We start from the raw sequence: 16,537 nt of genomic DNA, 5'->3' as shown, positions 1-16,537 counted from the left end.
TCCAATCTAAAGTCAGCTGGTCAGAAGCAGAGGTGACAACCTGGACTTTTACTGGCATCTGAAGTGTATTGTAGGGGGAGTGGAGTGGGGACAGGGGAGTGGCAGATTTGTGGAATGTGTGGGATCTGATGCTATATCGGATAAATGCCGAGGTTGAGTTGAATTGTAGGACACCCAGCTGGTGTCACATGCAATTGCTTGTGGAAAAAACACCCACATATGCTGATCAGAAGTGTCAGAAAGTGGAGTGTTCTCTGTCAGTGTGGTAGTCGTTCAAGGGTAAAGGAGACAGAGGGAAGAAACACACAGGTAGGAGGAACTGGACTTTTCCCTCCACAGGAAAAAGGACACAAACAGGCTATCAGCATAAAATTCAGGTTAACTGAAGTCAGAATGACTTGCCTACTTATCAATATGTGAAAAATTCTTTGATCGGTCCTGTCGCAATGAGTCTCTGGAACAGAGCACAATGCCAAGTTGGCCTCCTGCGAGAACAGGGAATAGAAGCCAAAATACTATTCTATAGAATGTCAGTGTAAAATAGCTACTTCTACGCATGCAGAGCTTGTATTTCACATTCTAGTTTGTATGGAACAACTGCAGACTGCTTAAATCCAACCGCAGGAAATGTTTCTGGATCTAACCACCACCACATACAGATCCTTCTTCGAGATCCCAGACCGCTGAATTGCTTCAGTCTCACAGGACTGGGTGCAACCTACTGACTGGCACAAACAAGCTTTTGACTTAAGCCATTTTCATTGTAAGAGGAAAACATCTTCAGTTCAGTTCAGTGGCTTAGTCATGTCCGACTCTTTGCGACCCCATGGACTGCAGCACGCCAGGCCTCCCTGTCCATTACCAACTCCCGGAGTTTACTCAAACTCATGTTCATCGAGTCGGTGATGCCATCCAACCATCTCATCCTCTGTCGTCCCCTTCTCCTCCCGCCTTCAATTTTTCCCAGCATCAGGGTCTTTTCCAATGAGTCAGGTCTTCACATTAGGTGGTCTAAGTATTGGAGTTGCAGCTTCAGCCTCAGTCCTTCCAATGAATATTCAGGAGTGATTTCCTTTAGATGGAGAGATAGTAACTTAATCTCTTAGCAGGGAGCAACGATGCATCAAGAGATGCAAAAGATTCTCAAGCGTTTCTAACCCAGAGAGCTACGCCTTCGCAGCGACTCGGAGGTACGCGCAGGCCCCGCCCGTTCCCCGCCTTCTCGCCCGCCCCGCGCGGACCAGGGTCCCACGCCCCGCCCCTCTCCGGCCGCGCTCCGCCCTGGCTCCGCCTCCGCCGCCGTGCCTCCGAGTCCGCGCGTGCGCAACTGGCAACGGACCTGGAAGCCAAGATCGCGGAGAAAAGGTCATATTGCGGCGCGTTGTTTCTTGTTTTTCGTGTAAATTTGCGCTTCATAGCCGCGCGCCCAACCCTTCCTCAGGGTGTGGGAGTCACTAGGGACCTGAAAATCACCGCACCTACCCCTCCGTGTCCCGTAAGTCCAGATGTCGCCGTCACAGGGGGCGTTTCCCTCTGCGTTTCAAATCTCTCTCAGGCTAGTTCGGTGCCTTGGCTTTTTTTTTTTTTTTCCCCTTTGGTTTTCTTCTTCGCTCTATGTTCCTGCTTAAAATCCTTTACTGATCGCCGCCCCCGCTGACCCGCGTAAAGCCATCTCCCCCGACATGGATTCGCTCTCCCCTCCTCCTTCCCTTCCTCGTCCCCCATAACCTCGCCCTGGAGGCCGCGCGCGTCCTCTCCCCGGTCCTGGGGTTCTGGGGAGCCCTCGCGGCTCCTGAGACCCCCTCCTTCCCAGCCCCTCTGTCCTCGCGTCCGGCCGGTCCTTCTGCCGCACAGGCCTCTTCATAGTGACGTTTCCACGTCCGCGTGTGGGGGTAGATGACATGGTCACTCCCGTGACACCCAGCTTTCTCGCTGGAAAATGCTGTCTTCCGCTAGGCGAGCATCTTATTCGGTCGACATCCCTGTAAATATGTGGGCGAGAGGGATCAGGAGAAGCCGAGACAGAGTGGTTCACAAAGTAGGAAAACTAAGGTGGAAATAAGAATGAGTGAGGACAGATGGCCTCGTAGAGGACAAGTGAGGGCCTGTTTCAATGAGTACTTGGTAAGGATGTCACTGGTTTTTTTTAGCAGTTGAAACCTAGTTTAACTGCTGGGTTTAATATAGTCTAATATTCCGTTGTCTTCCATTTTATGCTATCTGTTAAAATAGTGAGGTACTAAGTGGATGTTCCCCTCAGGTCTTTCTTCTGTGTTCTCTGCCGGTGATGCAGAATGGGCTGATTGACCTCAAACCTTCCAACAGAGCCCCTCTATTCATGATGAGCACATTCTCACAGAGCTTATTTCCAAGCTAAACCCTTCAGTATTTTCCCGGGAGGGTCAGCTTCTTGGTCTCCATTCCTGGACACCCAGAGTCCTTGGATTTGCAGCTTCTGTGCGTCCCTTTTACAGTGCCGGTGCCCAGAGGTCTCTATGCCTTTCAGCTCTGTTTGTTCATGCCTTCATGGAGGAGAGGAGGAAAAATGGAGAAAATGGAGGGGAGCCTGTCGGGGTCTGCAGGAGAGTTGTGGGAGCAAGTGTGGGCCTCTGGATGAGCCCAGTGAATTGTGTGTGTGTGTGTGTGTGTGTGTGTGTCCCAGGCATAGTTGTGGGATCATGGGGTGTACGGAACTGTTGGCAAAGGATGTTGCTGTTCTGGCTGGAGCATCTGCAAGTGGGTTTACGGATGGTGTGGGCTGTGTGAAATGGTGTGGGTACCATAGCATCTTAGCTCAGGTTTCCTGGGACACACAGATGCTGAGGCTGAGATGTGCATGCATGGGTTGAACTGAGTAACGTGATCTCACCTGTGGAAGAATAAAGGCAGTGGATTTGGCAGAGGGAAATGTATTCCTGTGATGTTGTTAAAACAGGTTCTGGGCTGAGCCCATGGGAGCGCTGTGTGCAGGAAGATGGGTGCCTTAGTCCTGGCGGGTGCCTACACGCACCTCTTGTGACAGTGGGCAGCAGAGGACTGGCTCTTCCATATGGTGAGGTCTTCCCTGTGTGTGGTTGTGGCACAGGAAAGGGGATGTTGATTCTAAGCCTTAAACAGCCTGTTTTCAACTTTCAGGATTGACCTCTAAAGATTCACCTCTGAGGAAGAAATCCAGAGGAGGCAGAAGAGGAAAGAAAAGAGGTCAAGAATGGCTCTTTCTCAGGTGAAGTCACATTTTCAGTTAATTGTTTTGTCGGTCCTTCCAAAATGCCCTGCTTCAGAATTACCAGTCTTCTCTGATGGTTAAGTATGTTCTTGCTCAATAAAAGTTTTTTTTTTTTTTCAATTTTTATTTCAAGAACTTTTCAACCCTGGTGGCTCAGACGGTAAAGCATCTGTCTACAATGCGGGAGACCTGGGTTCGAGCCCTGGGTCGGGAACATCCCCTGGAGAAGGAAATGGCAATCCACTCCAGTACTATTGCCTGGAAAATCCCATGGACAGAGGAGCCTGGTAGGCTACAGTCTATGGGGTCGCAAAGAGTCAGACAGGACTGAGCGACTTCACTTTCACAATGGTGGTTTAGTCGCTAAGTCATGTTTGACTGTTGCACTCTTGCGACCCCATTGACTAGCCTGCCAGGCCTATGTGTACACACATTATGCATTTGCACATGTTCACCTTGTACTCGTTTCAACTTTCTCCGGGAACCCTCTATGTTAATACGTGTAGTAACTGTCAATACACTTAAAGCATTAAGAGTAACACTTAGCACATAGGAAGTATTGAAACGCTTTTCGTCATTTCTCTTGTTATCCTCATCTCAATGTTAAGATCCTGATCTTTTTGTAAAGCTCCTGTGGACTTTTTCGTCTCTCAGGACACCACTCACTAGCTCATTTGCATATTGAATCCCACTCAGTGTGTACAACAGAATATCTGACTCTCCTGTGTAGCCAACCTGTGTTTCATTTTTGCTTGTATATTTCATGTATCATCCACAGAAATCAGTCATCCACACTGATTTGGAGGATATCATATTCTCTTACAGAAGCAAAGAAATTAAAATTCGAGGCACATAACTTGCTCAAAATGCCTGTACTGGAATCTGTCAAAACCCGTTCTCCAACCCAATTGATCCTCTCTCTTCTTCTCATTTTGTGTGAAGATAAGAACTCTCCTCGTAGTCCCTCAGTGAGATATATTTTTTCATTTCAGGGACATTTGACCTTTAAGGATGTGGCCATCGAATTCTCTCAGGAGGAGTGGGAATGCCTGCACCCTGCTCAGAGGGCCCTGTATAGGGACGTGATGCTGGAGACCTACAGGAACCTGCTCTCTGTGGGTGAGGATCACTTTCCTCTAGAAGTTGGGATCTGCCCTGGGGTATCTCTGCATTTTCCCTCTGTGCCTCTTGGGAGCCCCTGTTTTGCTTGACTGAGCTCAAAGCCTTGTTGACTCAGACATGCAAAGCTTCGTGATTGGCATCAGGAGTTTAACTGTTTCTTCAGAAATATGCACATTTCATGATACACTAGGAGTTGTTCCAGAGCTTAAGTATTTAAAAAGTCTAATGGCAAACTTGTAAAATACCGAATTTCCTGTTTTCTCTCCCTCTGCTTTTGATTCAGTAGTTCTAGGAAGAGAGCTCGAGACCTGCATATTAGGCTGTTCCCTCTGTATTCAGAAGGAGGCAGTAGATGAATGTGTGAAGTATTTTCCCAGACCTCCCCCTTGTAATGTCCTCACTCCTCATGAGGAGCTGGGAGTTCTTTTCTTTTCTTCTAAATTATTTATTTATTTTTGGCTGCACTAGGTCTTCACTGCTTTGCTCGGGCTTTCTCTAGTTGTCGCGAGCAGGGGCTACTCTTCCTTGTGCTGTGCAGGTTTCTCATTGAAATGGCTTCTCTCTTTCTCTCTTTTTTCCCCTCTTAAGGGGAGTTTATTTCCCAGTCAGAAAAGAAGAATCAGGGACAGGACCCTGTGCATTCTAGGCCCAGGCCTGACCGACGAAGGGTGGGGTAAGGTGGGGTGCGGGCAGAGGGGACGGCTCCAGCTGTGCAAACTTGGTCTCACGGTTGTCCTGGGTGGTCCAGGGAGGGCCCGCTGGGGATGGTGGCACCAAGCCTGGGGGCAGAGGCGGCAGGCCAGCGGGCCCAAAGGACAGCACATATGGAGGCAATAAATACTGACAGGCCAGGGCACATGACTCCAGGCCGGCAGGCCAGGAGGGACAGGTAAGGCTCGGCCACTGGCTTTGTCTGCCGAGAGCTCTCTTGGGGGCCGTGGGCTCGAGGCACTGCCCACTGGGACAGAGAAGCCAGAGGCGTGAGGACACCCAGCCTCCCAGATGGGAAGGAGGCTGCTTTGAGTCTTGGCAGTTTGGCTTTCCCAAGCCCCAGAGCCATCCCCGCGGGCCTGGGCAGACTGGGGACCAGCACATCCCCAGAAAGAAGTGGCTTCTGTTATTGCAAAGCACAAGCTCTAGGGCAAGTGGGCTTCAGTGCTGGTGGCTCACGGGCTCTAGATCTCGGGTTCGACAGTTGTGGCGCAAGGGCGCAGTTGCTCCAAGGAATGTAGGATCTTCCTGGACCAGGGATTGAACCTGTGTCCCCTGCATTGGCAGGCAGATTCTTATCCACTGCACCACCCAGGGAAGGCTGTTCTTTTCTTTTTGTTAAGTATGAATTTCTTTTTCTGAACGTTATCTCCATCTTAGAGCAAGGGAAAGAACTCTAGATTCTAGAGAATGAAGTGAAAATAGAAAAAAAAAAAGTAAACAAATGGGAATGTATCAAAGGTGCCAACACAGGTCGGAGCTCAGAAGGGCAGTGAGGAAGCCACACCATTAATAGTGTTTGGGAAACTCTCCCTAAGTGGGAGATGTCTATGGGAAAACAGAAGTTTATTTCTTGTGAATTTTCAGAGAAAATTTTTCTCCTCCCTGACTTGTTCTGTCCTGCAATATGTAAAGTTTATCTTTTCACACTCAGTGGTGCTACAACAGCTCCCACACAGACCAAGGCAAAGTGTTTATCACCATCTACACTCCGTCTTCTGGCTCCTGAGAATTCTTTGCTTCCTTGACTTTGAGGAGAATGGGATAGTCTTTTTCCGTTGGTCTCCCTTTCTTGATTCCATCAGATGCATTTCCAGGCGGGTTCTTTTACCACTAGTGCCACCTGAGAAGCCCAGAATTGCTCATAGTATTCTCTTATAATCCTTTTGATTTCTGTAGAATCAGTTGTAATGTTCCCTCTTTCATTTCCAACTTTAGCTATTTGAGTCTTCTGATTTTTTTTCTTTATCTTGCTGAGTGTAAATTTTGTCTTTATTTTCAAAGAACCAACTTTGAGTTTTGTGGTTGTAGTTTTTTTATTCTCTAATTCCTTTAATCTTTTTCTTCCTTCCTTCTCTAGCTTTGGCTCTGTTTTGTTCTTCTGAGATCTTTTTTTCCCAATCTTTTCTTCCTTTCTCTCTCTCTCTTTTTTTTTTAATTTTTATTCATGGTCAACCAGGATTTCTTTTGTGCACTCCTTTGTATTTTCTTTTTTCCCAGATTTATTGACATGTAATCCACATATGTGTTATGTGGACACAGACCATAGCATGAGTTCTGATAGCTCAGCTGGTAAATAATCCACCTGCAATGCAGGAGACCCCAGTTCGATTCCTGGGTTGGAAAGATCTGCCGGAGAAGGGATAGGCTATCCACTCCAGTATTTTTGGGCTTCCCTTGTGGCTCAGCTGCTAAACAATGTGCCTGTAATGCAGGAGACCTGGCTTTGATCCCTGGGTTGGGAAGATCCCCTGGAGAAGGAAAAAGCTACCCACTCCAGTATTCTGGCCTGGAGATTCCATGGACTATAGTTCATGGTTTTGCAAAGAGTCAGACATGACTGAGTAACTTTCACTTCACTTCAATCCACATAACATGGTATAAATGTAAACTGTACAGTGATGATATATATATATTACTAAAATAATTACCAGAACACACTTAACACATCCATCAAGTCACATAATTACAATTTGTGTTTGTGTGTGTGTGTGGTGAGAACATTTAATGTCTACTGTCTAATCAAGTTTGATTATATAAGACAGTTTTGTTAACAGTAGTCACCATGCTGTATATTAGATCTCCTGAACATATTCACCTTATAACTGAAACTGCCAATATAACTGAAACTGTAATAATATTCCCTGTATGTAATAGTATTCCCCTGTATGTATAATATTCCATTGTATGTAATCATATTCCCCTGCCCCTGCAATCACTCTTCTACTCTCTTTTTCTAATCATTTGGCTTTTGTTTTTAAGATTCCATATATATGTGATATAAGTGAGGTCATAACTTTATTTGTATTTCTCTCCTGACTTACTTCACTTAGCATAATGCCCTGAAGGTCTGTACTGGTACAGATAGCAGGATTTACTTTTTTTTTTTTTTGGCTGAATAATGTTCTATTGTATGTGTAACATTTTAAAATTTCTTTACACACTGTTGGACACTTAGCTTTTTTTCATGTCTTCGCTATTGTAAATAATGCTGCAACAACAGAGCAGTGCAAATATCTCTCTAAGAGAGTGGTTCCATTTCCTTTCAGTGTATTCCCAGAAGTGAGATTGCTATATCTTATGCTTGTCCTTCTTTTTTTTTTTTTTTAATATTTTGAGGAATTCTACATACTCTTTTTCTATGGTGGCTGCACCAATTTACATTTCCATCAGTATTGCAATGAGTTGCCTTTTCTCCATATCTTCACCTCCACTTTCTATCTCTTGACTTTTTTATGATGGCCATTCTACTAGGTGTGAGGTGGTATGTCACTGTAGTTTTGCTTTGCATTTCCTCCTAAGGGCAGCTCTGGGTTTTGGGAGGGTTTGAGTTCAGTCTCAGAGCCTGCCAGTTCTTTTCTTCCAAGGTCAGTATTCTAGTCACCCTTGTGCAATTCTTTGGAAGCCCAGGTGGCACAGTGATAAAAAAAATCTGCCTGCCAATGCAGGAGAGATGTGGGTTCGATCCCTGGGTTGGGAAGATTCCCTGGAAAAAGAAAATGGTAACCCACTTCAGTTTTTTTCTGGGAAGTCCCATGGACAGAGGAGACTGGCGGGCTATAGTCCATGGCGGTTGCAAAGAGTTGGACGTGACTGAGCACATATGTATGCATGTTCATCCACTGAACAACTTTCTCCCGGCAGAAGCTAAATCAGTATATACAGGGCTGATGACTCAAAAGCCAATTCCAGGAGGGATAGCCAAGTCTGACTGTTAGAGTTCTTATTATCTCCCATGAATTATTTCTTTCTCAGCTCCTGGTATTCATTGTAGTATTTTATAATGTGGGCTGCCTGAATAACCAGTTGTGCTCAAGAACATGTTTTCTGATTCTGTAGGTACAGGTTCAGATTGTCTTTCTCTCGCTTGCTATGTACATTGGTGTCAGGTACATAAATCCTGTGAGTCTGCTGTCCTTATTTTTAAAATAGTGGTTGTAGGGTGCTTGGGCTTCAGAAGTTATAGCTTCTGGACTCTCGAGCTAGGGTTCAGTATTTGTTGTGCACGGGCTTAGTTGCTCCATGGCATGTAGGATCTTCCCAGGGATCAAACTGGTGTCCCTTGAATTGCAGGTGGATTCTTAACCACTGGACCGCCAGGGAAGCTCCTGTGTATGTTTCATTTTCCAATATATTCGTTAATAAATTCTCAAAGCATATGCGATGTATCACATATGATTTGGGGCCAGTGACCAGGATTACTAAAGGGCAGTGCATAGACAGGGAATTTCTCTATTAGTTGACTGTGATGTAGCTGCAGTCATGAAATCATAATTGTGACTTCTGACTTCCTTTTCCAGTTTTTTTTAATAATGTTATGTATTTTCCTGATGTGATAGTTCATAAGTCAGTGATTTCTATATAACTCCCAGCTCTCATATTGTGTGCTCCTTCTAGAATATAAGTTCTTTCTTTATTCTTAAGGGGGAATGTCTAGAGTTCTACAGAGTAAAAATTTTCTGTAATATGGTGACTTATTATCTGTGCTGACTTTATCATGGTTTACTGGAATAATTTTAAATTTATATTGTGATTTATAGATGATCTTTCAGCATGCATTATGCAATATATCTGACACACAGCATCTCTTAATGTTGTAAAATGCTTTCTCTCAGTGGGTACATGTGGATATATAATGTGTATTAAGGTAAATATTTTGTTTTCTTATAAATTGTTTTATTTTCTCAGTTCTACAATGGTTTTGTAATTCTAAACTATAAGTTATTTAGATTATTTATTAGATAAGCTTGTTTCGGATTATTTAGCATTACAATCAAAGAAGGCAACAGCAACCCACTCCAGTCCTCTTGCCTGGAAAATCCCATGGACGGAGGAGCCTGGTAGGCTGCAGTCCATGGGTTCGCTAAGAGTCGGGCACGACTGAGCGACTTCACTTTCACTTTTCACTTTCATGCATTGGAGAAGGAAATGGCAGCCCACTCCAGTATTCTTGCCTGGAGAATCCCAGGGACAGAGAAGCCTAGTGGGCTGCCGTCTATGGGGTCGCACAGAGTCAGACACGACTGAGGTGACTTAGCAGCAGCAGCAGCATTACAATACATTGACTGTTCTTTAGTACCTATATTTGTATAGTAATTATGCATAAAATATGTGTAATAGTTTTTTCTCCTCAGTTATGAGACAGCAGTATGTTTACTGCCAAAAGGTATGTGATCTTTGAGGTCACGGTGGAAAATACCCTTTCTTTGAGAGCTAACGTAAGTTTGCACAATGTGAGTGATTTTGTCATTGAGTGACTAGGCTACCCTAAAATTAACTTGAATTACATGTGATTATTCTTTCTTTAATAAAAGATCCCATTTCTTTAGTTGTGTCTACCTTGAAGGTCATGGTTGGGAAGTTGAATAACTGTCCAGGATTGGTAATGCCTTTTGTGTAATATCACCTTTTCAACATGAAACATTTATTTACCATCTGTAATTAATAGGATACCTATGGTTCTTTATATCTTGTAGCTGTCTGTCATATACACGTGATCAAGAAATTGAAACCAAAAGCAAACAGTGATACAGGAGTATTCCAGAGAGTGATGTTGGGAAGATACAAAAGTCAGGAAGTCAGAGATTTTTACTTCACAGAAATCCAGGAAAACATGCATGTCTTTGAGTGTCAGTGGACAGATGATGAAGGAAATGACAAAGGAATGCCTGTAAACAATAATGAAAATCTCACTGATGGAAAAAATCAACATGGTAGAAGGGATCCAGGAAACAAACCTATTGAAAATAAGCTTGCATTAAGCTTTCAGGATGAATGGTGTATATTTAAAAGAGAAGAGAAAATTGATGAATTTAATGAAGCTGACAAGACTAGCAACAGTAGCACCTCATTTTTACCATTGCAGACAATTTCTCCTATTGTCCAAACCAACATTTCTAATCCGTATGGGAATGATTTTATTCACCCTTCAGTACTGACACAAGACCAGAAAGCATACAAGGAAAAACCTTATAAATGTAATGAGTGTGACAAAACCTTTCCTTACAGCTCAAACCTCAGCAGACATCAGTTAATCCATACGGGAGAAAAACCTTATAATTGTGATGTATGTGGTAAGGTGTTTAGTCGAAATTCACACCTCGCGTGTCATCAGAGAATTCATACAGGAGAGAAACCTTACAAATGTAAAGAGTGTGGCAAAACCTTTAATCAGTGCTCAAACCTCACTAGACATCAGTTGACCCATACAAGAAAGAAAGCCTATGAATGTGATGTCTGTGGCAAGGTCTTCAGTCGAAAATCAGTCCTTGTAAGTCATCAGACAGTGCACTTTGGAGAGAAATCTTACAAATGTAATGAATGTGGCAAAGCCTTTAGGAAGCGCTCAAGCCTTACTCAGCATAAGAGAATCCATACAGGAGAGAAACCTTACAGATGTAATGAGTGTGGGAAGGCCTTTAGGAAGCATTCAAATCTTACTCAACATAAGGTAGTCCATACTGGAGAGAAACCTTACAGATGTAATGAGTGTGGCAAAGCATTTAGTGTGCATTCAGCCCTAAGGAACCATCAGATAATCCATACAGGAGAGAAACCATACAAATGTGATGTCTGTGGCAAGGTCTTCAGTCGAAATTCAATCCTTGCAAGTCATCAGAGGCTGCACACTGGAGAGAAACCTTATAAGTGTAAAGAATGTGGTAAGTCATTTATGCAACGTTCACTCCTTTGGATTCATGAGAAAATCCATACTGGTGAGAAACCTTACAAATGTAATGAATGTGGCAAAGCCTTTCCCGTGCGGTCAATCCTTACTCAACATATGAGAATCCATACTGGGGAGAAACCTTATATATGTACTGAGTGTGGCAAAGCCTTTACGAAACATTCAAATCTTACTCAACATAAGACCACCCACACTGGAGAGAAACCTTACAAATGTGATGAGTGTGACAAAACTTTTACCCAAGTTTCAAGTCTTAGTAGGCATCAGAGAAGGCACAGTGGAAAGAAACCGAGTAAATGCAATGTGTGTGTTAAGCCTTTGATCCAACATTCGCAGCTTTGGGATCTTGAGAGAACTCATACTGGAGAGAAACCTTACAAATATGATGTGTGCTGTAAGGCATTGGTCCAGCATTCACAACTTTGCAGTCATGAGAAAACTCTCACTGGAGAACTCAAATGCAGTTTATGTGGCAAGGCTTTTATCCAGCATTCAAGCCTTGTGGCACATCAGAGAATTCATACAGGAGAAAGACCTTATAAATGTAATAAATGTGATAAGGCTTTTACCCAAAATTCACAACTTTGGCGTCACGAGAGAACTCATATTGGAGAGAAGCCTTATCAGTGTAACGAGTGTGGCAAAGCCTTTACAGATGGTTCGCATCTCAATCGACATAAGATCATTCATACTGGCGAGAAACCTTACAAATGTCATGAGTGTGGCAGAGCTTTTACTCAGTTTACAAACCTGGGTAGGCATCAGAAAATACATACTGAAAGGAAACATAAACCTAGTCTATGTGGCAGTGCTTTTATTAAAAGCTGAAGCTTTGGGCATCATCGAAAAATTAATAATAGAAATCTCACAAATATAATGATTGAGATAAAATGTATGTAGGTAGTCAGACCTTAAAATCAGAGACCCCCTCAAGGAGAGAAATCATTTAAAACATACGTATGTGGCAAAGCCTGTAACTGTGCCTAACATACATTTGGTGGCAGAATGTACATCTTTAAGAGAAACCACACAAAATTTTGGCAAAGGGTAGCCAAAGTTTAAGCCTTCTGGAATGTAACAAAATTCTTACTAGAGAGAAACCTTATAAATATGATGCCTGTGATCAGCTTTGTCAAAAATGTATACTTTTGTGGTTGTGCTCAGTCGCTCAGTTGTGTCCAACTATTTGCAGCCCCGTGGACTGTAGACCGCCAGGCTCTTTTGGATTCCCCAGGCAAGAATACTGGAGTAGGTTGCCGTACACTCCTCTAGGGGATCTTCCCAACCTAGGGGTTGAATCCAGGTCTCCTGCATTGCAGGCCCATTCTTTACCATCCGAGACACCAGGGAAGCCCTTTTAAAGATGGTAGAGTGCATAAAAAGGTTTAGAAGGCCTGTGTGTGTGTGTGTGTAGCAGAGGAGGAAGAATGCCATGCTGTCCTGACACAGAGTGGAGTTGGCATAAAGACACAATTTCAGGATCACCAACAGCCAGAGGTGGGTTCAGGCTATTCACAGTCAATAGTGAGGAGAGAACACAGGCCCTGAGGCAGACTGTTGAGGCAGTTAGAGGAGATCTCTTCCTTTGCTCCAGGAGCTCAATGGAGAATAAACAGGGTCTTTGAAAAAAAAAAAAGATGGGAGAGGTAGAGGTGGACTTTTGAGGAGCTCCATAGGAAAGGTATGGAGCAAACACACAGGGAATGTGAGGGAACAGCCAGGAATCTGAATCAAGAACAGTCAGTTCGGGCCTGTGTTTTTCTCCAGCTGTGATGAGCCACACGGGGACAAGGTAGAGCTGGTGTGATGGGGGTGTCCACATGCCAGGCCTTTGCTTTGGGGCATTTGACTTGCATGACTGTAAGTGATAGAGGACGGTGTTTGTCTCCATGATTTAAAAATAACCTGGATGAGGTGGTAGAGTGTATTCCATTGGCTTACCATTTTATTCTTGATGCAGACAAGCCTGGACTGTAGTTACATACTCTGCACATGGTCAGCAAATTAATGAGAAGAACACAAAATGAAACTAGTACACCCTCTGGTATGGCCTTCACTTTAGGGGGTTGATGTGTGCAGGGGTCCTTTGACCTGGAAGAGTGGAAAGGGATCTATCTGGCCAGGAACAGCAGAGGAGGGCAGAAGCAGGACCCTCCACCCGGACAGTCCTCCTCACCCTCACCAAGCACAAAGGGCGAGTGTAACTTCAACTGGGACCGCAGTGAGCTCATCCAAGGGGTAGCTACTTGAGGCTGAGTAGACCCACTTCAGAAATAAAAAGAGCCTAAAATCAGGAGAGAGAAGGACGAAGCCTCCTGGCTGCCTAGACCCTTCCATGGCGAAAAATTCTGAAACAAAATGCTGTTCTGTAGCGTTTAATATTCTATCGTCCGTTCTACCCATTGGGAATTTTGTATTTCATATTTTAACTTGTAATCCCTACACAGATAACTCCAGTTCTTTTTAATTTAAATTGCTTAAATTAATTGATTGCAGGCAATGTTTCTGGATCCAACTACCGCCCCACAGCTACTCCTCACTGAGATCACAGTTTTCTCAGTTCAGGACCAACGGTCAACCGCTGGCAAAAATAGCTTTTGACTTAAACTGTTTTCAACTTGTTAAAAAGAAATTTCCAAAATAAGTGGCCCACACAACTGTAAGCATTTAATTTAAAACTTGTTAGAGACAGTAACTTAAGCTAAGCAGGAAGCCATCCTATCATAAGATACAAAGACCCTTAAGCATGTCTAAACCTAGAAAAGGTAAACTTGGGAGGGAATCCAAGGGACGCACACACCACACCTCTACCGGCTCTCCTCCCTCCATCTCAGTCGTAGCGCAAGCCCGGGTTCTTTACGCCCCGCCCCTTGCTGGTCCTGCTCTGCTCAGGCCCCGCCCACAGTCCTTAAGCGCACGCGCCGTTTCTTCAAGACCGGGAAGCTGGTAGTGCAGAGCACAAGTCACGCTGGGCAGCAAGAGTTAACACTTTTCTAGCTTGGACCTGCGCCTCACAGTCCTCTTTACAGACAGACGGTTAAAATCAGCAATTTCAAGGTACGGGGAGGCACCTCCCGTCCCCAGCCGCCCGGGGTTCCCTCCTCGCCCCGCCCCTCGCCGGTAGCACTCCGCTCAGGCCCCGCCCCGGAAGCCACTAAAACACCGCCCATGCAGCGCCTTGCGGAACCGGAGAATGCGAAGTCGGGTACGGTGTACCAAGCCTCTCGTTTCTTGTGTAAATCGGTGCTGCGCGGTACCCCTGACTTCACTTTCAGGACTTTAAATCCTAGCATCCGGCCCTCTGCCCCCAGTAAATCCAGACGTCGGCCTTTCAAAGTCGACTGTTTTCCTTTGGGTTAAAATCACCCTGAGGCGGGTCCCTGAGCCCTTGGCTTTTTTGCCCTTGACCCACGTAAACACCGCCTTTCAAGGCATTTTCCTGCTTTAAATCCTTTACCACTTCCGCCTCCAACGTCCTCTGCTAAGAGAACAAAGTGAATTCGATGACGCCATCACCCGTCTCGCCCTGTCAGGCCCTGGAGGTAGAGCCGGGGCGCCCCGTTCCTGGAGAGGCAGTGTCCTCTCCGGGTGTCTGGGATCCTGGAGAGACCACCCCAGTCCTGAGACCCCCTCCCTCCCAGCCCCTCTGTCCTCGCCGGTCCTTCGGCTCCACAGGCCTCCCCTTCCTGTCAGCCCGTCCCATCACCCTACGGCAGGGTGCTACCATGACCTGCCCGTGTGACATCAGTGTTCCGTGTCAAATTCAACTCAGTTGGAAAACGGTCTCTTTGGGTCCCAGGGTATCTTATTCAGTCGCCACCCCTGAAAATTTGGGGGCAAAGGGAATCAAGAGAAGCAGATACAGAGCGACTGAGAAAGAGAACAACATGAGGGAGAACCGATGAGAACATAGAAGATGGCTCAGGGACTTGTAAAGAAAGAGAAGATAAAGTGAAAGCAGTTAAGTCCTGATTGAATGTAGCAGGTATATCAAACAGAAATAAAGAGCCCGATCTCCAGAGGTTAGAGAGCAGCAGTGACGAGGAACTTCACACAGGGAGTCAGGAGAGAAGATAAGAGTTGGAACCGTGGCCTTCAGAGTCTTCTGGTGCTGGGAGAGAAAGAGGACTAGTGGCAAGAAGCGCTGAGGAAGAGCAGGAAAGACGTATCACCCTGGGGTGCCAGAGAGTGAGGAGGGAGTGTTAGGGAGAAAGAAGCGAAACCACACTCCTCCAATTCGGACTGGAATCCAGGGTCTTAATTAATACTGCACACCTGGTCTCAGGACTTAATGATGCTCAGGTTCTTTACATAGCAGTGCAGACGTAATTCAGCAAGAGGCAAAGTGATAGGTAAGGAGTAGATTTATTCAGAGAGATACACATTCCACAGGGCCTCCTAGGAGGCACTTAGAAGACGTGGATTCAGTCCCTGGGTCGGAAAGATCCCCTGGAGGAGGGCATGGCAACCCACTCCAGTATTCTTGCCCGGATAGTCCCATGGACAAAAGAGCCTGGCTGCCTACAAGTCCATGGGGGTCGCAAAAGAGTCGGACAGTACTGAGCCGATGCGCGTGCCCGCACACATTCCATAGCTAGAAAGTAGGTCATCTCAGAAGGTGAGAGGCCCTGTGATAATGCACGTTCCATAGGCAGAATGTAGTCAGTCTCAGAAAGTGAAAGCGACCCTGAAATACAAGGTGGTTAGTTTTTAGGGGCTGAGTAATTTCACAGTCTAGAGAGTGGAGTAATTATTTAAGCTATTTCAGGGAGAGATGGAGACTTTTGGGAATTGGGCCACCCCCCACTTTCTGGCCTTTCTGACAGTTGGCGTCAGAACTGTCATAGCACCTATGAGCATGTCATTTAACTAATATGTCACGACGAGCAGAGAATGAAGTTCAAGGTTTGTTGGCAGTCAAATCTTCCGCCATCTTGGGTCTAATTAGTTGTAACTGGATTTTGTCATAGGTTTAATGACTGAGTCATTATTTTAAGGGTTGTGCCCTGTTCCCTTCCCTCCTGTGTCAGGTGTAGGCGAGTCAGGGGAAGAAATGACCAGAAATAATGGAGATTGAGGGCAGTCAGGTTGGGGAAAAAGAGTGCAAGAGGGGAGGGGAATAAGTTGAAGAGTGGGGCAGAACAGGTGTGAGGGAAGAACTAGGAGGGGAGAAACAGCAGGAGGGTAGATGGGAGCAAAAAGAGACACAGGGATAGAATAGGGAGACAGGTAAGGTGAATGGAATGGAATAACCTGGTAGTACAGGTAGAGGGAGTGGGTAACTGGCTCCA

General features: G+C 45.3%; 1 protein-coding gene across 4 annotated transcripts in view; it reads left to right on the top strand.

Annotated features, from left to right (window-relative positions):
* The first annotated feature begins 1,302 nt into the window (after nt 1-1,302).
* LOC109572011 (zinc finger protein 525-like) overlaps nt 1,303-16,537 on the top strand; it is a 31,163-nt gene continuing 15,928 nt past the window's right edge. For 2 of the 4 annotated variants that reach the window (XM_070771600.1, XM_070771601.1), the window contains exons 1-3: nt 1,305-1,495; nt 3,136-3,223; nt 4,219-4,345. In XM_070771600.1, the coding sequence (XP_070627701.1) occupies nt 3,209-3,223; nt 4,219-4,345 (142 nt within the window). In that variant the 5' untranslated portion in view covers nt 1,305-1,495; nt 3,136-3,208. Of the gene's footprint in view, nt 1,496-3,135; nt 3,224-4,218; nt 4,346-8,632; nt 9,888-10,035; nt 12,370-16,537 lie in introns of those variants that run through there. The other 2 variants (XM_070771599.1, XM_019978539.2) reach the window with 2 other exon arrangements.

This window comes from Bos indicus, chromosome 18, assembly GCF_029378745.1.
Source record: "Bos indicus isolate NIAB-ARS_2022 breed Sahiwal x Tharparkar chromosome 18, NIAB-ARS_B.indTharparkar_mat_pri_1.0, whole genome shotgun sequence".
NCBI lineage: Eukaryota > Metazoa > Chordata > Mammalia > Artiodactyla > Bovidae > Bos > Bos indicus.
Note: the sequence above shows the minus strand (reverse complement) of the source record. Positions and strands in the feature narration are given on the sequence as shown.